The sequence below is a fragment of the Microcebus murinus genome, chromosome 23 (genome assembly GCF_040939455.1).
Source record: "Microcebus murinus isolate Inina chromosome 23, M.murinus_Inina_mat1.0, whole genome shotgun sequence".
NCBI lineage: Eukaryota > Metazoa > Chordata > Mammalia > Primates > Cheirogaleidae > Microcebus > Microcebus murinus.
In genome coordinates, this window is record NC_134126.1 from 23149482 (window position 1) to 23176659 (window position 27178).

The window sequence follows — 27178 nt, forward strand, 5'->3', positions numbered from 1 at the left end:
GTTCCCTTTTCCCAAAGGAGAACTATGTTGGCTTTGAAATACTACCTTCTGATAATCTGCAGCATAAGAACTATGGACTTTTATGCAAATAACAGGTGAAGAGTGGAACCTTGTGGACAAAAACAACTTTCATATATACAAGGATAAGAAATCAAATTTTATAAATTGGTATTTAAAATCCAGCATAAATTATACTTCACAATGTAGATGCTACCAGACTGATAATCTATGGCTCAGAATGAGATAAATTATATATAAAAACCTTAAATAATGTTACTATTTCTGCTTAGCAAATCTATAAAAATATTTGGGCTAATTTACCTGGAAATGACTTAAGCATTAAGAGATGTTCAAATATATAATTTTTAAAAATATAATTTTAGGCCGGGCGCTGTGGCTCACGCCTGTAATCCTAGCTCTTGGGAGGCCGAGGCGGGCGGATTGCTCAAGGTCAGGAGTTCAAAACCAGCCTGAGCAAGAGCGAGACCCCGTCTCTACTATAAAATAGAAATAAATTAATTGGCCAACTGATATATATATAAAAAAATTAGCCGGGCATGGTGGCGCATGCCTGTAGTCCCAGCTACTCGGGAGGCTGAGGCAGAAGGATCACTCGAGCCCAGGAGTTTGAGGTTGCTGTGAGCGAGGCTGACGCCACGGCACTCACTCTAGCCTGGGCAACAAAGCGAGACTCTGTCTCAAAAAAAAAAAAAACAAAAAAAAAAAAAAACAAAAAAAAAAAAAAAAAAAAATATAATTTTAACTTGGATACCTTTCTGAACTGAATCACATTCAAACTAAAATGTCTAGATAAATTTTATAATTCAAAATTCAAATACCTCTGTCTTTCGGCTTTATATGAGCTAGTAAGGTCATCAAAAAGCTTGCCATTCATTTCCATTAGGGTTTTCAGCACATTGTATACCAGTGCTACAATGGTCCTGAAATGAAAATGAGCCAGTCCTGGATTATTGGTGCTGCTAACAGACAGGAAATATAATACTATCATTTCTAAAATAGGTTAAATGTTGCCTGTTTCATTTAGTGCATTTTAGAGATGATAAAACTCTTTGAGGTTCAAGAGGTTTGGAATTTGCTCAGGGTCACACGACCAGTGGTGGTAGAGATAGTTTGACTCCAAAACTTACATCTTTCCTACTTCATCATTCTTAAACTCTAGCTAAAAACTGGTTTCTTCACTTTTGCTCTAGAGTCTCATGTCTGAAACCTTGAACAACAACATAAAAGATGAAGAAAAAGCTCCAACTACTGAAACTTGTAAGAAAAAGTAGCAAATAGGATATTATAGAAGTTAGAATATATACATTCTAAGTATCACTATAACCTGCACTTCAGCTTTCCCCCAGGACAATACTATCTGTATAGGTGAGACTATGTACTGGGAGCCGATCAAAACAACTGCATTAAGTGAGTAGTTTGCAGATATTTGGCTGGTCTCCCCAACAGGGTTTGACTAGAAACTGGTGCAGAATGTTATACCAGATAGTCCTACCTCCAGAGAGATTTACAGTTTTAAATTGACATTAAAACCATATGCTAAAGAGAATATAGACACATAACATTTACAACTTTATAAAGCTATATGTATAGAAAATACAGAATAAAACTGTGTGATGTTAACCTAAGAATAAGTTCCAAATCTGTATAGTTTCATGTCTGAGTTAGGAAATAAAGTGACAAAAAGCTTAAAAAAAACAAAGATACTTACGGATTCCAGTGTTCTTTGGAAATTTTGTATAAACTGGCAAACATAATTGGCAGAATTTTATCAATATTCTCCTCAATTAAACTAAGAATATATTCATTATTCCAGAAATACAATGCCCTTTCTGCAACCTAAAAAAGACATTTAGTATTGTCAAAACTACAAGAGAAAAGAAACAGTACAAAAAAAAAGTTATAGCTTCATTGAAAACATCATACCTGAAAATGAGAACTGGATACACACTTGGATATCTGCTTAAAAAGTGGCTCTTCAATTTTTTTGAACTGTGTTGGTTCAATGACATCTAAGATTTCTTCAATTTCTCCTAAAAACATCACCTAGGTTTAAAAAATTTTCTTTAAGAAACATAATATAAATTATATAATATCAATATAGAAACCATACAAATGAGAAGGTTAACCTACAAATTCTACAAGGGGCAAGAAAAGGTCCTTGGTAAAGATGGTATGGTATACAATTTACTATAATACGGCTATTCTACCAAGTCTACATCTCCTGCTCCATAACAACAGCAATGCAGCCAACCCAAAGAAGCATGGTTTATATTTATACCTCTGGGACTCAGAAAGTCTAACAAAACCCACCTCTTTTTGACTGCATGTTTTTGGCCAAAATTTCAGCAGTCCTCTGATCACCTTAAAAAAATGAGAAAAGTTTAGTATGAATTAAACAAACAATAAAGCTAGTTAATCTCAGGATATATTCAATGGCTGTGATTATTAAGTAAATATTAACTTTCCCCTTCCAACCCCCCTTTTTTTTGAACGCAGATTAATGTCACATTCCTTCTAAATGGTTTTAGCTTAAGGAACATTATTACTACTGTTTAATAATACTGTAGGCTATAAAGAAATGCTATTAATGTAGACCAAAAAGACATGAAAATAAATATGACACTTACTGGTTCTGTTAGTGTTGTATCTTTCTCCAGGAACTGTACCACACAGTAGGCTAGCTATAAAAGGTAAGGCACAGTTTATAAATATTACTGAGTGAAATAACATTTAGTGATAAGATTTTTTTTATATTTAGCCAACGAAAATCACTACATTATTTTGACAAACTATTTCAATATATGAAAATATATTCACAATTGTGTAAATTTGACCTTGAAAGTAACTTCTAATTCAAGGAAGAGTTTTTAGTAGTAATTTCTAAATATAAAGTTAAATCAGTTGAGACTGGAGCTAACAATTTAGCTTTTTTAACATGCTCCTGCATGTATGCCTATGCTGATATATTATTATTCTCTAAATATTAATAGAGGAGACCAAAATCTCTCTAACTAGATTATCGTGGCTGGAAGGAACATTCTGCAGACATGTGGGATTTATTCAAAGTCGCACAGTTATTTAGGTCAGGGCCTGGACTGAGAACATAAGAAAACTTGGTATTATCTTTTCTGTATCTACACTTCAAGTTCATAGGTCTTATTAAATAATTATATTTTAAAATAATAAAAAATTTGCTTTGGGTAACTTTGTAAACAAATTGCTTAATTATACGTAAAATTATCATCTCAGTTCCTCTGTCTTTTTTTTTTTTTTTTTTGAGACAGAGTCTTGCTTTGTTGCCTAGGCTAGAGTGAGTGCCGTGGCGTCAGCCTAGCTCACAGCAACCTCAAACTCCTGGGCTCAAGCGATCCTTCTGTCTCAGCCTCCCAAGTAGCTGGGACTACAGGCACGTGCCACAATGCCCGGCTAATTTTTTCTATATATATTAGTTGGCCAATTAGTTTGTTTCTATTTATAGTAGAGACGAGGTCTCGCTCTTGCTCAGGCTGGTTTCGAACTCCCGACCTCGAGCAATCCGCCCGCCTCAGCCTCCCAGAGAGCTAGTTCCTCTGTCTTTATATTTATTTGCCTTTGAAATAATATTTATTTGAAAATTTTCTGCAACTTACCTGAGCATGAAACAAAGCTAATCCTTTTGCAGTATGCATAGGAATAAGAACCTTCATTAGAAATTGTTTATGTTCTGCTTTCAGTGGCAATGCAAAGCCATTGATAATACTGGAGGGAAAAAAAGGCAGGGGAAGGGTTAAGTACTTACTTTGTTTCTAAAAGTTATTATATCCATGAATACATAAGGAACAGTGCTCTGCTTCAATCCTGATGTTGAATGACTATTCATCCTTGAACTACTTTAGGAAGACTAAGCTGTTCCTCTAAATCATTCAGTGATTCCCCCCCTCCAAAATTAGGACTGCCAAGTAATGCCCCAGTAAGTAATTTCTATCCTCATTTTCATGATGCCTGCCACTTTATGCATTGTTTTTCCTCCCTAAAGTCATGAGAGTCAATATCACAATATTGATATTGTATAGAATTTTCAATATTTTCTGAAGTAAATGTTGGGTAATCTGAAATTAAGTAGTATAGTTCTTTCCACAATAATTTTCTAAATATTAATAAAGGAGACAAAATCATTCTCTAAATAGTAATAGAGGGGTCTAAAATTCTCTCAAGTTAATACTGCTATGTAGTAAATAAGCAAGGCAAAATGTTCATATAAACTAAAACCAAAAACTATCGATTCTTCTAAAAAGAACAGATGGATTAGGAATGGTCAACATCTGAGCAAGAATTCTTGCAGCTTCCTCAAAGAGTCACCACAGCTAATTTCATCTCTTCTCAATCAGATCCTATATATTTCTATGGCAGCCTGCAAGATCAGGCATAAAATATGCCACAGCTTCAAAAGCAAGAAGCTCATCTTGAAACAGATATCATATATGGCAAAAATATAGTAAAAGTAACTATGCTGACCCCCTAAAAATCTGTAATAAGAATTCAGTTAAGAAACTATGTCTTATGATCTGTTCTTAAACTTTAAAATATGAAATAATTTCTCCAGCCCCAACTAAGATTTTAATTCTTAAAAAGAACAAAAAAACCAGACCTACCTTCCTAATATTTCAAGGAGTTCAGCAACACCATTGAAATGTTCTGTTTCATATATAAACCTGAATTTAAAATAAATATATAATAAAAACCAAACATCAGAAAACTAAGAAAAAGGAAAGTGAAGAAATCAAAGAGCAGCTGTAAGAAACACACAAGCATGTTTCAGGTTTTCTTTGTAAGCTATTTTGCCCCAAATCAGTTAATTCATAGGAATCTTACAAAATAAGGTCTATTTCCTATTAAGTCACATATACTTTCACTAAAGGTTGCCATATGTGAAGAAAACAGAACATCACTTCACCTGCAATGTTTTGTTTTTATTTAGAGTCAGGGTTTCACTCTGTCACCAAGGCTGGAGTGCAGTGGCACAATCATAGCTCACTGCAGCCTCAAACTCCTGGGCTCAAGTGAGGTGATCCTCCCTCCTCCCTTCCTCCCTTTAAATTTCTTTTCTTTTCTTTTTTTTTTTTTTTTTTTTTTTTACAGACAAGAGTCTTGCTACATTGCCCAAGCTGGTCTTGAATTCCTGGCTTCAAGCAACCCTCCCACCTCTGCTTCCCAAAGTTCTGAAATTATAGGCATGAGCCACCATGACTGGCCCATTTTTTACTTAATTTTTAAGATGAGTTTTCTCAAACATGCTTTTCAAAACAGGAAACCTCTACTCATAGGAAAATCCAAGAGAAAAGGACTGATAGGTAATAAAGCCATTTTTGAGAATTTTTCTTAAGCCTCAAACGACATCAGCTGTTTAGCTTTCCAAGATTAGGATCACTTTTAAAGCAGAGGGACATAAATGATTATAGAACAGGGCAGGCATCATAAATGGCTGAAGTGGATTTAGGAGATGACGACAGAGAAGGATGCTGTCTCTCCAGAGGAAGGAACTATTACTCATCTGTAATTGTTGCAATGTGGGAGGGCTAGCCCAATTTTGCCAGATCTTCAATTACTTAAACAAACCAAACCTTAAATGTAGGTGTTAATGTAAAATCCCGATTTGAAGCAACTACTTAACCAGATTAACATTTATAAAGTACAGTCGGCCCTCTGTAACTGCAGGTTCTATCTTCATGGATTCAACCAACAACAGATAAAAAAATTAAAAAAATAACAATTTACATAGTATTAGGTATTATAAGCAATCTGAAGATAATTTAAAGTAAATGGGAGGATATGTGGAGGTTATATGCAAATACTATGCCATTTTATTTATATAAGAGACTTGAGTACCTATGGATTTTGGTATAAGGGGTCCTGAAACCAGTCCCCCACAGATGCCAGTCAAATGGTATGCCCCATATAAATTTAATCAGCTTTGTCAGAAAATGAAAGTACTTCCAAGAGCTATTATTTTAAATAGTATTTATAAACAAAAAATTTAAAGAAATAGATAACTAGCTAAATTCTCTTCTCCATAAATCTTAAACACGAATAACATTGGTATTACCTATTAAAAGTTGCCCTAAGCCTTTTTGTTACGAGGAGGGGCCTGTTTATCATTTTGTGGCAAATGTATCTTGCTCTTGCTCTGTAAACCTATCTTGTCCTCCCCTCAGTCAACTTCGTTTCATGCTTGCAAAGAAAAAAGTTGCCCTCATTACTACTATCATTTAGATTAAGGTTACTAGCTTCTAAAAAGTTAGATCCAATCAAATGGTAGCCACAAAATAGGCTAAAGATGACTCAAATACTATCAGGTAAATTTGCAGATTTCAGATATTAAAAATTAACCTAAAAAGAAGATATGTAGGGGGAAAAACAGTAAAGTGCTGTATACGAATAAATGACTAATTTACCTGAGAAAAATGTTGTTAATTTGTTTTCTGATGAATGCTCTTAATCCAAGAAATTTTCCATAAATTCGATGTAGAACAGTCTTCAGGAAGTCACGTTCTCTGGGATCTTCACTATCAAAAAGCTCCAGGAGCTTTAAAAGAAATCTGAGAAATTACTTTTAAAAAATAATCGAGCTAAAACTTCACTTTATTCTCATTTTAGGATTAGCTGTGAGATCTTTAAAATATTTTTAGAGATTCTGCCTTACCAGATTGATTTTATTCTTGCTAAGTAATGAAGCTACAGAAAAGCTTAGGGAATATTTTTTTTCACTTAAAATATGACACAATAAATAGAAATACTTCAAAAAGTAGATAATTTTTTCTCTGCCTTGCTGATTTTAAAATTTTTTCCTATTCCCAACTACTAAACATAGCTCACAATCTTAAAATGTTAAAATTTGAGGGATTGTTAATGCTTTTTGTGAGTCAAAGTTATATACAAAATCTTAAAAGATTGCAAATTATCAGATAAATGACGCTTAGAAAAATCCATGTGTCAATGTCTATTTCTAGTTTACTGGAAAGATTTATATAAACTAAGGCTTCTTTTCATGATTTTAACAATACAAAATTTCAAGATGGTTACCATACGAACAGCTCAAAAATTAATATTCAGCTATTAGGATATCAGACATACTAACAGAGTGGAAATCATACATGAAATAACACTGAAATAAAAGATGAGGCTATAGATTTTTATACAAGGTTATTAGCTTAACAAAATGGCTGAAAAATTTTAAACCGGTTCAAATGGGCCCAATCAACACTCTTCTACACCTCTATACAACTCTTCAACAAAGCCTTAAGAACTTAGAAAAAGCTCAAATTTCCATTTTAAAATGGTAAAGACACTTGATTTCTTCTGTCAAAAAAAGTAATACTGTATTTTAAATGAAACATTGGATTTTCTTAGGAAAAAATATAAAACTTCTCTTTGTAGACTATAAATATCTATGAGGTTGTCAAGGAATTTTATGTTTTGAGCTTTGGTATTCATAATTACACTAAAGATGGCAAGCTCTGAACCTCATCAGAAATTCTTATTCCATTTTGTTTTGAATTATATACAGTTGCTTACATGTGCATCTCGAACCAGAGTGGATCACTTAAGTCAACATTTATATACCTCCAAAACAAGTGACTTGTTTATATTGTCTACATTCTTTGTGAGGTAGATTGTGAAGGCACTGCATGAGGCTCCAGCAAAAAAAAATTATGGAGTATGAGAATTTATGTTACTATACCTAATAAATTCAGTTCAAGTTATTCTAATTAAAAATGGCTACTCTATTATCCTAGCACTCTGAGAGGCCAAGGTGGGTGGATCGCTTGGGGTCAGGAGTTCGAAACCAGCAAGAGCAAGACCCTGTCTCTACTAAACATAGAAACAAATTAATTGGCCAACTAAAAATATATAGGAAAAAATCAGTCGGGCATGGTGGTGCATGCCTGTAGTCCCAGCTATTCAGGAGGCTGAGGCAGAAGGATTGCTTGAGCCCAGGAGTCTGAGGTTGCTGTAAGCTAGGCTGATGCCATGGCACTCTAGCCCGGGGAAACAGAGTGAGACTCTGTCTCAAAAACAAAACAAAAATGGCTACTCTACTTAAGACATTCAAATTTAAATTTCTGATGATGGGTTTACTTGGAAGACATGCTTTCATATTAATAAAGGGGGCCCTAACTGTTAAGGTCATCATGTCTAATTCAAGAATAAATATAACTTAATTCAAGTTGATTTTCAGAGGAAAATATTAGAGAGTAGGTGTTAGCTACTAAGTTTCAAATCTATTTTCAAATACTATAAATAAATAATCTATTTATAAATATACTATTCATATAATGAAACACAAAACGAGTAATTAGGAAACTATGTTTCTTATTCTGCCTCTGATACTAATATCTAAATGCTTTTAAAAGTAACTCATAACTTCTGAGCCTATGTTTCTTCATCGATATAATGAGGAAGGTTGAAACCAATTATTCTTTTTTTTAAGTGAATATACTATCACGGTCAGAGAGCCTAGTTCAAATCTTCTTTATGCAGAGAAGTGATCTATAAAATTGAACGTGGTCCAGCTCTTTATATAAAAGCACGTAAGGATGGTGCCTGGCACATAAAAAGCACTCAATAAATCTTTGTTTCCTTCTTTCTTCTGAAATTCCCTGATCTGAACATAAATTAGAACTGTGCAATTGTTTTCTTCTCTTGAAATAATGAACATCCAAACTTAATTTTTTCTCCTGTTCTAATTCTTAAAACTTACCAACTACCAACTCATTTCAAAATACACAAGCTGAGAATTCTCATACATACTATTTATTAAAGCAACACCTAAGAATACCTCAGAGAAGTGATCTGTAAAAGAACAGTCATATAAACTGCTGAAAACAAATTATCGGGTCTTGGCTTCTCAGATAATTCGGGCATTTCAAAGGAGAAGGTAGAAAATGGGTTCCACCCTACTGGTTTTCTTCTTGCGTCCCTGAAACCTACAGAATAATACAGCAGCCTAAATACCTCAAACTCCAGACTGAGGAAGCACTAAGGCCAATTGTTGTTCCCCTCGACTTGTTACTGTCTTAAATACAATTTAATATGGCATTACTAGAGTTCCCTAATATATCCCATACAAGAACTACAGAAGGAAATAAATATGCATCCATTTGCAATTACCAAAATAACACAATTCCATTTAATCTGGTTTTTACTCACGTTTGAAATGTACATTTTACTGTTAATACACACCTAATATTTATAGTTTATATGAAAAACTACTTGAATGGCTGAAGGGAATGTTTTGGGCTGACAATGTTCTTCATTTATCAGTACTGCACAGCAACTAGTCAGAATACTTTATGTAAGGTTGGGAGTAGTTACAAATGACCAAAAATGAGCTCTAAATATATGGAACTCAAATTTGTAGAATCTTTATCATAAAGGACACACAAAGGTGGTCTGAAGGGTAGGAAAGGTCCTTTAATGATTTTAATCCTGGCCTCAGCATCAAATTCCTAATGAGGCATTACATACTGATAAGTATTACAAAAGAGAAAATGGACCTAGAAAGTTTTGGTCTACTTTATAATTTTGTTTAGGGCCAGCCAATTCCATATAGTTAAAAAGAGGCCTCTAAGTTGAAATTATTTTGAAAATAAAAATTAAAATGACCACATTCTTAGAAATTGTGAATATGTATGTTCCAAAAATAACAGCTAACAGCCAGTTTATAAAAAGAAAGAAGGCATCACATATGTTTAACTCTACATTCTTTTCTTCTTAATGATCCCATTTTATCAGTGGTTTAGGAATTGGGTGGATAGGATGCCTAAGGTGGGAAGAGGGAAGGAAAAGGGAATTATAATTGATACTTAATGACAGGAAAGAAGCCTAAAGCCCTAATTCCTCACAATCATTCCATTTCCTTTTTTTCCCCTCTGTCATTTCAAAGACATAATCCTTAAAATATATAAAGTTCAAAGGCTAAAAATTTTAAAACAAAAGTTCTGCCCTTAGACTGAATGGTCCTATCAAATTTTCTCAGATACTACAGAAAGGCTTGCTTTTCTGGTCTTAGAATTTAAGATTAGATAGGATAATTTGATAGCCTTTATTAGAAGTTCATCCTTGATAAAAAATGCTCTTACATTCTCAGAGCTACTTCACTTTTATCCTAATTGTCTGGCAAGAATATTAAGTGCAGTCAAATTGAAATAAACCATTTAAGTTTTGAAAGAGTATTTTAATGACAATAAATCATTGCTAAGATGAATATAAGAAAACCTAAGACATGAGAGTTCCTTACCTGTTGTACAAATTTCTGATCAATGTATCGCTTTGCAATGCTAGGCTGGAAATCAGGGCTCTCCAAAAATCTCAAGAAGAATTCATACACCAACTATGAGAGAAAGTCAAATAAAAGCTAAATTATAAAATACTACTCTAAGTCATTACTTCCTATAAAAATCACACCACCCTTACCAACTTAGTAGGGAGATTTCAGATATCATAAAATGTAATGAATTGGCAATAGTTTTTTAAAATACAGGATTTTAAAAACTATATATTCACAATTTAGTTTCCTAAGTTGGTAAACTGTGAGATTTATTTATTGCTTTACATTACTTGTTGAAAATGTTAAATTATAGGAGCTAGAAAATAATGACAATGCCTTTAAAATATTTAATTCAGACTATTTTATAATCCATACTCAGCAGGAACAATAATGTTCCTTCCCCAGTGGACTACTAACCTACCTCAATTTAATTTCTAGAGGTCAGAAACCTCTAGATGAGAGGGGCAGTGTATCAATAACAATTTTTAAAAAAGAAATGAAAAACTTCATGTCTTTCTATAAAACTACAGTGGGAAAACTAATTAAATCAAAACCAGCAAACCTATCCACACTTGGGAAATAATGAACCAAATTATTTAAGTACAGTGCTAGGGAAGAAATGTCTGTGCACCACAGCAAATAAACTAGAACTCATAGTAGGCCTTCTACTTAACAAGTGCCAGGCATCCTAAAAGTAGTAGCAAATGTTCACTTGCTACCACAAATCAGAATTAAAAGTAATGTCTGGTTCAATTTGTCACCATCACACCTACTTTCAAAGAGAAAGACAAATACAATAAGGGTTTTGTTTTTTTGCAACCTAATAAATCTAATAGCTATAAAAGGTGGAAATATAGCCCCCAAAGTACCTTAATTTATTAGCTATTAAGTAATATTATATTAATTTAGCACCCTTAAAATGAAAAAGGAGGATTCAATCCCAAAGTAAAAATACTCATTCTATAAACAGGCAGCCAGTAAGGTCAGATGTAGAAGAGAGAATAAAAGAAAAAAAGAGTGCTACCTTAAATTCACAAACTTTATGGCATACAAAAGCATTACCAGATCTGGGCCCTATTATTCACCAAATGACAACAAATTTTTACTACTGTGAGTTCAATAACATCCTAAGGCTAATAACAGTTTTGGGATCTGAGTAAATACAGCTTTGTTTGATGCACCTTTGCCCAACTATGCCAAAGAAGCAATGCTTATCTGATCTAACACTACCTGTTTGCGTTACAACAAGAAAAAAAACCAGAAGTTGGTATCAATTAAATTTTAATTCATGGATAATTTTCTAATCAACCAACAATACAGATAATTTTGCTCTAGGGTACACACATACAAAAAGATAACAAAATGGATCAAGAATCTAAAAGAGAGAACCATGATTTATCCAGAATATCATAAATATAAAAACTGTCAATACATAATTATGTTACATACTTGTATGTGAGGCCAAGAAGCCTCAAGGGTGGGTTCATCCTCTTCTGGATCAAAATCTGGGTTATCACTTGGAGGAAGAGTACGGAAGATGTTAGCACTGATCTGTAAATAAAAATGAATTTAAATTTATGTTCTTTGTTGTGTAATTGAATTCAACAATGCAAAATGAATATTTTAATGATCACTTTATTGATGAAAAACGTTAAATTGTGGCTGTCAGCTTAGTTCAAAACCTATAAACCTCTTCAACCAATAAACCCCAGCCCCACCCCCCAACCTCTTCATCTACAAAGGTAGATGTTTTTGTTTCTCTCTTTTCTCTATCCAATAACTCTGACCTCCTCAGACCCCAAGCTACTGAATACAGATTACCTCTGAATTTCTCTTCCTTAAATTACAAATTGTTCTTTCCAAGTTCTGCTTAAAAAGAAAGTAGAGGAGGAAAGTAGAGGGGAGAGGAGCAGAAGGAATTTGGGGAAGGGGAGAGGGGAAAGTTACTAACTCTCTAACTCATTGAGAGATGAGATCCCCATCTCTAACTTGATTCCTTTCATCTTTCCTCCCATATTCTAACCTGGCCACATTCTATACTTACCTTATAACTCAGAGTTTGGTAAAATACCTCCATTCTTATACATACATAACACACTAAGGGAGAGGAAGGAGCGGGTAGAATGCCTTCACTGTTATTACAGACAGTTTAGAATAGCCCTTGATGATTTAATTGACTGTTATTTCATCTACTCTTGAGACTTTTAAAAACCACTGATCTCTCTGAAATTGGAATGTGCTTTGAAGAGTCTTCATTTTAGATTCAATGAAATATAGTATTTATAATTTGAGTCTTCACATTACCTTAGTACCAAGATAACTCAATATCCTTTTTCTTTAGCGAAGAAGAGATTATGGTCCCAACCCACAATGCTTTCAAGAATGATGAACAGTCTGACAGATCAAATAGTTTAGTAAACATTTAAGGCCAACCTGCTAAGGGGTTGATCATTTGAGATAAACCATTTAGGGAGCAGAGGATGAGACAAGGGATGTTTGATGATGGTGCAAGCAAATTCCCAACTATTCTTATGAAGTGGCATCCATGATAGGCAAATAGCTGCTAATAATCAATTACTATAAACATAAGACTTACTATACTATAATTACTATAAAAATAAGTACTAACCTAGAATTTGATCAGCCAGAACTCAATGCCAGTACTTGAGGGCAGAGCCAATAAACAGTCTGATGAACATCAGTTTCACAAATAGCAGAAAGTCATAAACAGAATTTGAAAAAATATATATCCCACAAGAAGGCATAATTTGTCCTTGGAGATTATACATATTATTGTCAGAAGTAAAAGTTAACCTTGTAGCCACCAGTAAAATTAACTGTATAGAATAAATATTCAGAAGAGCTTTAAGGGATTAAGTAGATGAGATGGCTCAAGTCTTCTCTGGAAATTAAATTAAGTACCCAGAAGTTTAAAAACAACAGCAACAAAACACACACACCTTTTACTTGGGCAAAGAAATTAAATCCCAGAATTTACTAATATATAGCAAATTACAGAAATTATTTGAGTACTTTCACCATCTGTCAACAACTGAACTTTTTTATAACGGTAAAAAAAATAGTCCATCAATATTTAATATTTATATTCTCAAACTATCATTTCCCTTTTACTATCTGGGGGAGTTTAGGAAGCCAATTTCATTTTGATTAATGTTCTCTCCATAGCTAATCTTTAAACAATTTAGGCTTCTATTTTCTTTAAAAAAAAAAAAAAATCAATCAAAATTTCCTAATTCCTTTTGACAGGTCTTCCACTATGATGTGATGAAAGAAAACTCAACTAGTATATTAGGGCCAAATTTATCTTTCCCACTATGCATTTGATTCTTCCTCCAGAATATATATTAAGCAAGGACAGGGAAATGAAGGCAACTGTAGGTTATATTGGCTATTAGCTTCTATACCACGGTGTAAGTTTAAACTGTGTACTCATAAACTCTTTAATTATTCCAACTCAATTTTTGTATTTTGTTAGTATGCAACAAAATACAAAAATCACAAATACTAAATAAATTTCTACTATTTGATGGGTAATAAAGTTGAATTACTAATAAACAGCAAATATCCTAAACAACTTCAATAAAGTTGGCAGTAATTAATTTTTCACATCAGATATTCCAAACATTTATTTATATTACTTCTTAAAGGTTCTGAGTCTCAATTAAATTGTTAAACCTGACTCCCCTAACCACTGCTTAAATATAGATGGAGATCTCTAGTTTTTCACTGGTCTTCTATTCACCCTTTAGAAGTTCTCAGTGACTATTCACCTCTATACCATTGATTATCTATCAACCTGTATAATCTTGAGCCTACATCTTTCTCTTAAGCTCTAGATGTGCACTATCCAATATGGGAGCCACCAGCCATTGTGGTTACTAAATTCCCAAACACTTATAAGCAATAACAGCATCAGTGGAATGGATGGATAATCTTTCAAATGAACTACTTTTAAAAACATTCTTTTGGGTGTATTAATTATTGTACATTTATTAAAAATCAGTCTCATTAATTCATAATTATACCTCAGATCCTATTTGAATTTATATAAATCTGAGGAACATAAGTCTGGAGGCTTACCATTTTTACTATATCAGAATACGCTGATTCAACAATTACACCACGATTAGTTGAAACATACTCAACCAGTTCATTTAGTGTTGCTCTTTTAATTTCTTTGCTCTTCAAGTCTGAAACAGAGTCCATGAAATCAAACAGTACACAACACTGCTGCAACTTCTGACAGAAAAGCTCTTGTTGTTCATTTGAAGTGGCATCTATAAAGAACACAAAAACAGAAAACTTAGACATAACCGACTCAGAAGTTACCTTTATATATTAACTTTTTAGAAGCTATTCACATACATAAAACTTCTTTCAGAAATTCATTGAGAAATTTACCCATCTAATCCCATCATTCAGGGATTTATACTAGACTCCTCCCTCTCTCTCATTACCCACAATCAATTATTTTTTTTAAGCGATGGGGTCTTGCTATGTAGGTCCAGGCTAGACTTGAACACCTGGGCTCAAAAAATCCTCCTGCCTCAGATTCCCAAATAGCTGAGCTACAGGAGCACACCATACCCCAGAGCTAATCATTAAATGCTATTGATTGTTTCTTTAATATATCTAGAATCTATCCTTTTCTTGTCATTCCCACTGCCATTTCAGAACCTCATCATCCCTCATCCATGCTAAAGCAATGACATCCTAATTATCCTCCAAACTAGTTGTTCAGAAGCTAAAATATTGCTAAAATGTGAATCAGTATGATCATACTCCATACTTGTCGGTGACCTTCCAATAACTAGAAAATGAAGTTCACATTCCTCTGGATTATATACAAAATGCAGCTGCTTACTGTCAAGAGTCATCTCTCAACACTTCCCCCATGTTTCTTTACTTTGGTTGAACCATATTCTGTGTGGTTCCCTGAAGATTGTAAACTATTTCCTTAATGCCCTTCTTCCCAATCCCCACCCTGGGAACATTATCTACTTAATAAAGTTTTAGCATAAGTCCCTTCTCAGAAGCTTTCGTTATGGCACTGAAGCTAAATTGGTTGGGTAATCCACATTTACCCAAATGTATCTTAGGTGCGAATCTCTATTATAGTATTCATTGTGCTACATGGCAATTATAGTTTACATAGCTAACAACTCCATACTATGAGACCCCTAAATGCAGGAAACAAGAGGTATTTATCTAGTTATAGATCTCTCCCTTCTTCTTTCTCTCGTTCTAGTATATGGCACAATGCCTACCTAGCACATAATAGGCACTCAAAAATGTTTACTGTTTTACCTTCTACTTATTACAAAAATACGGGCACATTATATTTATTTGATTCTAACAATTTTTTTTGTTTCCAACATTAAGAAACCACAAAACTTCAATTCTGAACTTTCAAATCTATAAATGACCTTCAATTAGCTCTTACTTAAGTTTACTGAACTTGTGAGATTAGACTTTTAAGATCACATATTTCAACACTGATATTTAGCTCATGATATACAAACTACTCTTCCATTCAAAACCAGTACTTACTTTATATAAAGATATATGTAGAAATATTCCTAAAGATGATAACCTAATCAAGATTACCTATGCTTTTTAATTTCTCTGCGGCAGGAAGCTAATTAAATTTCTTTGCAACTATATTCAAGTTTCTGTCCTTAAAAAGCTTGTTTAGATAAGGTACTGCCAAAATGTGGCAGGTCAAATACTTTCACTCACACAAAGTCAGAAGACAAACACACAACATTCTTTTCACTGGTCAATTTTACTCAGGGATAATTGAAGACATAATTTTTACAATAAAAAATATGGATATATTATAAAGAATGGTAAAATTCACATAACTTTTAAAGTAAAAGTATAAAGACTCTAAATAAGTTTTGAATATGCTGTAGCTTATTTGTGCCTATGCCAGTAAAAACTTCTCATAAGATAGTTCTACACTGACAAAGAACTTGTATAATACTCTTCTGTTCCAGAATCAATAATGTCTCTTTACTACATGAAGGCTAAGGTCTATAATACTAAGAGTGACACTCAGAATCCATATAATATTGACAAAGAGTATATGACATTTTTGACCACCATTTTGGTAAAATGTTTGATTCATGGTCACCTTCTATGGAACTGTTCTTAAGTGGGAATATTTTGATACAGTAAATTTGTAGCTATTTTTAATACCAAGCAATGTTAAATAGTTATCTTTACCACAGAATTAAACTCCATTCTATTGGGGGTGAAAATAAAGTGCTATCTTTATTTGCTATGTGGTCACTACCCTTATTCATCCCAAAGTGACCATTATACACTCTAGGCAGAATGTTTGTTCTCTGCAAAGTCAGTTATATTTTGAGTAGCCTTTTTCTTAAAACTTCTGGGGTTTCTTCCTTTAAGTTAAAATGGTTATATGCATTTAATTTCAATTAATAAATAATAAATACTATCTAATACTGATACTTAGTTGATTTCAATTAATAAACAGATGTCTGCTTAATACTGATACTTAGTTTGAAAAACTAGAAAATGGATACCTCTGCTTTTTGTAAGCTTCTTAATCACACTAAACTTACCAGATTTTGTATGTATTATATACTAGAGAAGATGATGATTATGTTGGCTATAAGAATCCTTCGCAACCCATACCGTACAGGAAACCCCCATAGTTCTCTCAGTTACTCAGTAATATCTTTATGTATCTGCTTCCAAAGATAACTATATCTTTATTACATAGTTCTATTTTATCTTTATTGTAATATATATTTTTATAATTAATGTAATTAACTCTCATTATAATGATGATTTAGGGAAACAGGTGCCATACCTTTAGAGGCTAACTCAATTCTAACAGAGTTTTAAAATATTTTTAATGTTTTTTCCCCTAATGCTAAAAGTAATACAAATTCATACAAGATCCCACTTCACTATGTGATCACCTTATATAGCCAGTCCTATTCTCTCCTTCCTCCTACTACCACCTCCTCAGTGTGAAACCAGTCATCTTCCTAGTCTCTAAAGGCCATGTCTTTGTTCAAAAATCTCTTCCCTACCTGAAATACTTTACCAGATTTCCTCCACTGTCTTTCCAAATTCTACTTACCCTTTAAGAACAAACTTAAATCCCACATTCTCCATAAAATTTCCCTCAGGTAGGTCAGGATACAAAGATCTCTCTCTTCTCTAAACATCATACCCTTAATTATATATTTGAATACCCATTTTCTTTAGGCCTACATTCAACAAATGTTTATCAATCATCAGAAGATTTCAGGCTCCTCAAGGGCAAGGATCATTCACTGAGCAGGGTTTCCCTTTTATTTCTTTTATATCTAGCATAGGGTATATATAAGGAGTTGACAAATATACTTGTTTGATGCTTGAAAGAAAAGTCTGAATTTGAAGAATAAAGATCATCATGCACTGAAGAACAGCCTACTGAACAAGCAGAAGTTCAAAATTGGTGCTAGATATCAAAAGTGGCATAAATAATGAATTATTATTACGTCATGGTTATGTTAAAGAATTGCTAACAATGACCATATTTATCAATAATCTACCTCGATGGTAGAATTAAATGGATTAAATAAGATAACGATCGTGAAGATGAGTGCATATTTCAAAGTGGAATATAAATTGAGAGCATTTTTTCCTTACACCACAAGCTTACATGACATAAGACACAAAATGATTTTCAGGATTGGCAAATACAGTCATGTACCACATAACAAAGTTGTGCTCAACAACAGACCACATAAGTGATGGTAGTCCCATAAAGTATAATACCATATTTTTACTGTACCTTTTCTATGTTTAGATACACGAATACCTACTATTGTGTTACAGCTGCCTACAGGTGCTGTCCCCAACCTCTGGGCTGCGGACTCGTACCTGGACCTGCCCATAGCCTGTTAGGAACTGGGCCACACAGCAGGAGGTGAGCACCAGGAGAGCCAGGGAAGCTTCATCTGTGTTTACAGCCACTCCCCACTGCTCACATCACCACCTGAGCTCCGCCTCCTGTCAGATCAGCAGCAGCATTAGATTCTCATAGAAGCTCGAACCCTACTGTAAACTGCGCATGCGAGGGATCTACATTGTGCTCCTTATGAGAATCTAGTGCCTGATGATCTGAGGTGGAGCTGAGGCGGTGATGCTAGCGCTGAGGAATGGCTGCAAATACAGGTTATGATTAGCAGAAAGGTTTGTCTGCACAATAAATGTAATGCACCTGAATCATCCCAAAGCCATGCCCCCCAACTCTGGTCTGTGAAAAAACTGTCTTGGGGGGGAGGGCATTTATTGAAACCTTAAAATCTGTACCCCCATAATATACCGAAATAAAAAAAAAAACTATCTTCCATGAAACCAGTCCCTGGTGCCCAAAATGTTGGGGACCACTGGCTTATAGTACTCAGTACAGTAACATGATGTACACTCAGGTTTGTAGCCTAGAAGCTACGGCCTAGGTGTATAGTAGGCTGTCCCATCTTGGTCAGTGTAAGTATACTCTATGATGTTTGCACAATGAAAAAACTAATGACACATTTCTCAGAACTTATTCCCATCATTAAGAAATATGTGACTGTAGTTGGCTTAAGTACATGTTACACATACAAAAGGATGTTTTTTTTTCTGGGCACCTAACTCTTGGGTCTTTTCCAGAAAATTTTTCATAGCTTTTGCATTCTATAATCCATTTCTTAACCCAAAGATTTATTTAAATTTCTTTTTGTTTTTTTCTCCCCCAGAACTATATCTCAGTATTACCTAATGCTTGAGTGGGATAGGTCACATCTGAATTTTCCCAAACATTAGAAACATTTAAAAAGAAGTTAACATTACAACTCCTTTGGCTCTGAGTTAAAAGAGAAGTGCCCAATTCTCAATTATGTTTAGATATTATGGGATAGAAAAGTCTTTTCCTATTTAACCCTTCCCATAAGTATATAACATCTATTAAGCAGTCTGCTGTGCTACATATTAAAAAACAGTACTACTGCTAACATTAGTATTTCATGCCAAAGATAATGTAAGTATTTTATATGTACTAATTATTTAACTCTTACACAATAACCCTTTGAAGCAAGTTTTGAAAGTTAAAGATGACTTCCTGCGTTCGAGAGATTAGAAACAGGTTGAGAAGGCAAGATACAAAACATAAAAAGATAATGCTATCAGGCAAAATGCAAAAGGTATTGCCATTTACCACACACACACAGCCTATTCGCCACACAATCTGGAATCAAAAAGAATGGGAGAGTACTTGTGAGATTAAATATAAACAGAAAAACTAAAAATGAAATCAGAATTAAGTGTAAGGAAGTTATATTACAAGGCCTTTGCTATATTTAAGGACCTTGTTTGCATTGAATTTCTTGGCAGCTAAGGTAAAAGAGCTGGGGAAGAGTAGAGCAGATTGTAAAAGGTTAAATGAGATAAAAGAAGCCACTGTCAATCTACTGTTGCTTGGCCTACTTGTAAGCTCAAGACATGAAATATTTTATATAGGTCAAAAACATTATTATAGTAGTTATCCTAATAAGAAAAGATGGTGATCATTGTTTTCATCATTAAAAAATTATAAAATGTTTTGTACTTGTAGATGTTTAATATGTCCCAACTCTAGGTACCTTTCTGAAATAGTACCACTGAATTTTCTCATAAGGAAAAGAAAAAAATATAAATAGGTTTAAAAAAGATCAGACTATCTTGTTGGTGTATCTCATAAACATGAATAACAATCTAGGAGGAAAAGAATGCATAATGTTTGTTAACTATTAATAAAAAGCACTGACAATATCTACATCAGTCACTTTATTCTTCAGCTTTTTCATTATAAGAATTCTGGCAAACAAAGCCTATCATATTCAATGTTTCAGTCTGGCAATGTCTTGCATTTAGGCAGTAATGTCACATACTGTTTTTACTTGGCTATTTTCACTGGGCTGATGTTGACTGTCCATTTTCCATGTGAATAATAATGTCCATTCTGATTCCTATGGTGATAGCTCCCTCACTCGGGATTCTCCCTGCAATATTATATGATGTTTTCTATAATATTTTACTTAAAGGTTTAAAAATAAAAACATCTCTGGAAACATACAAGTTCACAGGAAAAACTCAGAACACTTTATAATACTACATCATATGGCAACTGCAATTGTGGATGGTGACAGGATAATTAATTGTGTGCATCATGCTCCAAAGTACAGTACACGGTATTTGCTCAGTCACTCTAAATTTAATGACCCCAGAGACCCAAATTTTTGTTGGGGCAGTTTTAACCAGGTTTTCTGGAACTGATGACATGTATCTATTTCAAATAGATATTGATTTCTTCCAAACTGTGTAAATAAATGAGAAAATAAGGGATGAGTATTTAATTAAAATCCTAGTGACCTCCATTTAAATGAAGAGAAAGTCCTACCCATAAACAGTTTACAGTTGTCCCTCAGTATCTGTGGGGGACTGGTTCCATGACTCCCCTCAGATACCAAAATCTGAGGATACTCGGGTCTCTTACATAAAATGGCGTAGTATTGGCATTAACCTACACACATCCTCCCATTTACTTGAAATCACCTCTAGATTACTTATAATACCTAATGAAATGTAAATGCTATGGAAATAGTTGTTATATTGTTTAGGGAATAATGACAAGGAAAAAGTCTATACATCTTCAGTATGGACTCTTCAGTCTCCCCTGGAACAGTTTTGATCCATAATTGGCTGAATCCAGGGATATGAAACCCACAGATACAAAGGGCCAACTGTATTCTGATCTTCCTAAGTGTCTAGCTACCATCATAGCATATCATATTTAACAATTTCAAATGCCTTAAGTCTTTATGTTGCCTCAAGGAAACTTGACCACAATCTTAAGAATATTATGTAATGACCTGCAAAATCAATTTTTTGTTTTTGTGTTTATTTAATGATGTCCCTAGAGTCATAGGCAATATCAATTTGTATTCATCTTTTCAACATCAGGACTAAGAATTTATTAAAAGCACTCCTCTAAAAAATAGTGCTAAAATTCCCACTATAAAAAGCTCTACATGAAGATTATAAGAGGTATAAGAAAAACTGCACAATCAAGGAATTGTCTTTAAAAAAATGGATGTGGCTTGCTTTGTGAAATACAAAATTAATTTAAATTTGGCTGGAAGATGAGTTTTCTAAGCACACTATAACTGCCTTACATATTATTCCATTTTACTATGATTGCAATCTGATCTCACTAAAGAATTCTAACCACTGTAAAAATCCCTACAAAGCCTCAAGCAGAGGTAGAATCAACATGACTCTAAGGAAGAAAGGTATTTCATCTTTGAAGAATTATTATTAATGTACCTTGTAAAACTCACAAAAGCCCTACTAGGTCTTTCCTAAATTCTTAAGTTTTTTTCAATATCCAACTTGAAGACGTATCTGGCTCACAGTTTAAGAAATACAGTTTTAGAGTACTGTTTTTCAAAGTGTGGGCTGCAACCCAGTGGTGGGTAGTAAGATCATTTTAATGGGTAGTAAGATCATTTTAGTGGGTCACAAGCAGAGGTAAAAAAAAAAAAGTGTTTTGCATGTAAGGGTATTATTTCATGGAACTGTATATGGGTACTGAGTTGTGAAGTAAAATGTGCTTCTTACTATAGTTTGCAGCCAAAACAGTTTGAAAGCCACTGCTTTGTCATTTGTGAAGTACTACAAGATCTCATACTACATAGCAAGCCCAAGATCATAAGGCAAATTTGTAATGAAGCTTGGATTCAAACCACCTCGAATGCAAGGAGAATAAGTATGACAATACTGTCTCTGAAATATGAAATTTTCCTTTAACCCTCTTAGTGCAGAGGGCCGAAATATCCGCTTTTTCACCCTAGACGCAAAAGCCGATATTTCAGCCCACTGCACTAAGAGGGTGAAAGACTGTATTCCAAACCCTTAACCACTTAGAGATTCACAGTGCATAAAATGGCAATTTTGTTTATCTCCTCCCCTTCCCTCTGAAAGGAGAGTAGGCCAAAAGAAAAATAAATAAATAAAAATAAAATAAAATAAAATATATATGTAGATATATTAAAAATCTCAATAACAAAGAATAGAAGAATAGGCCCTTAGGCAAGAGACTTCAATAAATTTCTGGAAAACTCAAAGTAGATGAAGAAGCGATAATTAACAAAACCAAGACAGAGGAAGTAACATCCTAGAATAAACAGAAAAGGGATTATAGAAAAGGGTACTACAGAGCTCCAGATTAGTTCAAGATTAAGAAATGTCTAGTGAAATAGAGGAAATGATAAAACATGAGCTTAGATAGGGGGATTAAATAAAAGTTTGCATGTGCTCAACAGTCTACCACCTCACTCCAAAAGGCAATCAAGCATTTATGCTTTAGGCAAAAAAAATTAGAAGTTTCTTTGCTAAAGAAATTGAATCATGCCGGAGAAGGGCCACACATTCTAGCATTTAACTAATTCCCTGCCCAATTACTCTGAGCAAAACCAGGCAATCAATAAACCCCAACTCTTAATTTTTTTGTTCACTCATACATATTAATGGAAAATAAAGGACCAGCAGACATCCAAAGCAAGCCTGCAATAGGAAAGAAATAAACAGAGAAAAATGACTCCAAACAAGGACAATTTAGCATATCACTGTGAAAATTCATATGCTCAGAAGGAATAAAAGTTTTCAGATAAAAAAAAAAGTCACCCACAAAAGAACCAGAGGTAGATAACCATCAGATTTCATAATACCAAGAGTCACGCCAGAAGATAATGGGGCTATACCATTAAAATTCTAATGCCAATCTAGAACTCTATAACTAGCCAACTATCATTTAAGGATAAAGGTTCGGTAAGGGCATTTTCAGACATGCAAATACTTGAAAAACTTAACCATCCTCACCACCTTTCTTAGGAATTACCTGATGCAGCAATAAAGGAGAAAGAGAAAGGCATGGATTCCAGGAATGTGGAAATCAACTAAGAAAAGCAGTAAAGGTCTAGAGAACTGGGTCAGCTTAGAGGAGAAAAGAGGGCCCCACAAGAGAGACCTCTAGGTCTAGGGAGGATCAATAGGATATCTATCTTATTACATGGAGATGGGGGAAACAGTACGTTAAAGGTACGAGAAAAGAACAAGAGACACCTAGAAACTTTAGGAAACGTTTTTAAAAAAGGAAATGTAATTACATTATGTGGCTCTGAAGCCTAATATAATCACACAACATATACCTTGTTCACTGATGTTCAACTTTTAGAATTAACTTACAAATTACAGAAAACTTAATCATGATTACAGTAAATGTTAACCTTGAAAATATAAAAGTAAAGACAACAAAAGCTGAAGGAGAAAGGAGAGGAGGAGAAACTGAGGGGCATTGCCTTTCTAACTTCATATCCCATTCCTCCCTCATTTATGGCCCATGTTTCACTTACTGACACTTAAAAGTTCTCTGAACAGCCTGTTTGCAGACTGGAATGCACTTTGTCGCCATTATTCTTCGTTCTTTTCAGAAGCAAATAAAGACAGTGCCCATCCAAACACTAACCAATGAGAAAATCTTTAGACAGACAAAGGATTTCAAATATACCAGAACCATTAAACATAACTGTATCTCTACTGAGATAGAGAATCAGTGTATGTTAACCTAATACCACTAAATATTTGCAAAATTTCCCTTATTCAAATTCCATGCTAATCAGTGTAGTTTTAAAATTTGTCCCCAAATTATTTGACATTTTCTCTCTTCAAGGCTGAGTCTACTTCTCTTGTGAATGTGGACTGGACGTGGTGACTTGTTTCTAGGGAACAAAGTATTACAAAAGTGATGCTATGTGATTTCCAAGGCTAGGTCGACACAGTAAAGGACATGACTTCCAAAGGTGATTCTTCATGGAAAGATACAGTCACAAAAGTCCTTAAAGTATATACAGGCTATACATGCATACCTCAGAGATACTGCAGATCTGGTTCTAGACCACTGTACTAAAGCAAATATTACAATATAGCAAGTCACACGAATTTTTGGTTTCCCAGTGCATATAAAAGTTACGTTTAACCTGTAGTCTATTAAGTGTGCAATAGTATTGTTTAAAAAAAAAGTCCATTTTTAATCAATTAAAAATATTTTATTGCTGAAAATGCTAATGATCATCTGAGCCTTCAGTGGGTCACAATCTTTGCTGGTAGAGGATCTTGCTTCAATGTTGGTGGCTGCTGATCACCATCCATCTCTGGGTGGTGGATGCTGAAAGCTGAGGTTGCTGTAGCAATTTCTTAAAATGAGACCACAATGAAGTTTGCCACATCAACTGACACTTCCTGTCACAAAAGATTTCTCCGTAGCATGTGACGGTGTTTGATAGCATTTTACCCACAGAACTTCCTTCAAAATTGGAGTCAATCCTCTCAAGCCCTGCTACCACTTTATCAACTAAGTTTATGTAATATTCTAAATTTTTGTTGTCATTTCAACAAATTTCATAGCATCTTCACCAGGAGATCTTGTCTCAAGAAACTGCCTTCTTTGATAATTTCTAAGAAGCAACTCCTCCATTCAAGTTTTATCATGAGATTGCAGCAATTCAAACTCATCATCAGATGCCACTTCTTATTCTAGTTCTCTTGCTTATGTCTACCACATCTGCAGTTACTTCCTCCACTTAAGTCTTGAACCCTTCAAAATCATCCGTTGACAGCTGGGATCAACTTCCTCCAAAGTCTTGTTAATGTTGATATTTTGACCTCCTCCCTATGAATCATTAATGTTTTTAATGGTATCTAGGATGGTAAATGCTTTCCAGAAGGTTTCAATTTACTATGCCCAGATCCATCAGAGGAATCACTATGGCAGCTATAGCATTATGAATTGTATTTAAATAATAAGACTTGAATGTGAAATTACTCTTTGATCCATGGGCTTGCTGCAGGATAGAATTTGTGTTAGCAGGCATGAAAACAACCATCTACCTTTTTGTACATCTCTGTCAGAGCTCTTGGGTGACCAAGTGCACTGTTAATGAGTAAGCAATATTTCAAAAGGCATCCTTTTTTTTTTTTTTCCCTGAGGAGGTCTCAACAGTAGGCTGAAAATACTCAGTAAACCATGCTATAAAAAGATGGGCTGCCATTTAAGCTTTGTTATTCCATTTATAGAGCACAGACTGGGTTAATTTAGCACAATTCTTAACAGCCTAGGATTTTCAGAATGGTCTTAAATAACCACAGGCCTCAACATAAAGTCACCAGCTGCATTAGCCCCTAACAGAGAGTCAGCCTGTCCTCTGAAGCTCCGATGCCAGGCATTGACTTCACCTCTCTAGCTATGAAAGTCCCAGCTAGCAGCTTTTTCCAAAAAAAGGCTGTTTCATCTACATTGAAAATCTGTTGTTTAGTGTGGCCCCTTACATCAGTTATCTTAGCCAGACATTCTGGATAACTCCCTGCAGCTTCTACTTGCACTTGCTGCTTCACCTTGCACTTTGATGCTATGAAGACAGCTTCTTTCCTAAACCTGGTGAACCAACCTCTGCAAACTTTGTAAACATCTTCTGAAGTAAATCAGAATCTTTAGGAAAATGTTGCAAAGAAGTTTTACACTGCATTCTTTTCTTTTTTTATTTTTATAGAGATGGGTCTTAGCTTTGTCGCCTAGGCTGGAGTGAAGTGGCATGATCACAGCTCACTGCAGCCTCAAATTCCTGGCCTGAAGCAACCCTGTCTCAGCCTCATAAGTAGCTGGGACTTATGTAGGTATGTGCCATGGATGCCCAGCTATTTTTTTTTTTTTAAGAGACTAGGTCTCACTATGTTGCTCAATGGGTCTCAAACCAAGTTACTGGGATTACAGGCATGAGACACTACACCTACCTCTGGCTAATTTTTTCAAACAAAATTTTTTTTAAGAGATGGGGTCTATGTTGTCCAAGCTGGCCTGAATGGATCCTCTCTTCTCAGCCTCTCATCCCTGGCTCTACGTTGTATTTTTAAATGTCAGTTTATGAAACCTACTTAGGAAGTCTGTTTAACTAAGAGGTCTTTAAGACCTCATAAACACTGTGTTAAGTTACATATGACTACAGAAATGTGACAGAAAATGAAAACTCTCATTCTCAACCACACAGGGATGTTAGTTCATCCTTAATAGAGATTAAGCCCAGTTTTCCAAGAAGCATGGTGTTCATGATGAATTTTCAATGTCTGAGTCTATTCCTCTGCCTTATAAACTCAGATACTGTTAAAAACTCATATAAAATACAAACAAATTAACCAAGCTCCATAAGACAGTAATAAATACCAATTTATTAATTTAGGATGAGAAATTATCCCCCCAAGTACAGTATTAGAATATTCTAATGATGTATGCCTGTAGGTAGAACTACAGGGCAAACCAAATCATAATCAGAATGATAAAATAACAGTAATTAAGACAGTATGGTGCTGACACACAGTAGACACATAGATCAATGGAAAAGAATTGAGAATCGAGAAATAAAACTGCATGCCAACTGATTTTCAACAAGGATGCCATGACCATTTAATGAGGAAAGAATAGTCTTTTCAATAAATGGTGCAGAGAGAATGAGATAGCCACATGCTAAACAAGGAATCTGAATCCTTATATCCTATATCAAAATTAACTCAAAATGGCTAAAGACCTTAATGTAAGGGTTAAAATTATAAAATTCTTAGAAGAAAACATAGGAGTAAATCTTCATGACCTCAGATTTGAAAAAGGAGTCTTATATATGACACCAAAAGAACTAGAAATAAGGGAAAAAAAGATAATTTAGACTTAATCAAAATTTA

At 34.3% G+C, this 27178-nt stretch overlaps 1 protein-coding gene across 2 annotated transcripts in view; it reads right to left on the minus strand.

Moving 5' to 3' along the window:
• The window catches only part of PPP2R5A (protein phosphatase 2 regulatory subunit B'alpha), a 47727-nt gene that overhangs the window by 2259 nt on the left and 18290 nt on the right, over positions 1-27178 (minus strand). For both annotated transcript variants that reach the window (XM_012781659.2, XM_075997075.1), the window contains exons 2-12: positions 14429-14625; positions 11777-11878; positions 10298-10390; positions 6453-6583; positions 4653-4712; positions 3651-3759; positions 2649-2702; positions 2332-2382; positions 1945-2064; positions 1730-1857; positions 840-941 (exon numbers count right to left, since the gene is read on the minus strand). In XM_012781659.2, coding sequence (XP_012637113.1) covers positions 840-941; positions 1730-1857; positions 1945-2064; positions 2332-2382; positions 2649-2702; positions 3651-3759; positions 4653-4712; positions 6453-6583; positions 10298-10390; positions 11777-11878; positions 14429-14625 — 1147 coding nt within the window. The remainder of the gene's footprint in view (positions 1-839; positions 942-1729; positions 1858-1944; positions 2065-2331; positions 2383-2648; positions 2703-3650; positions 3760-4652; positions 4713-6452; positions 6584-10297; positions 10391-11776; positions 11879-14428; positions 14626-27178) is intronic.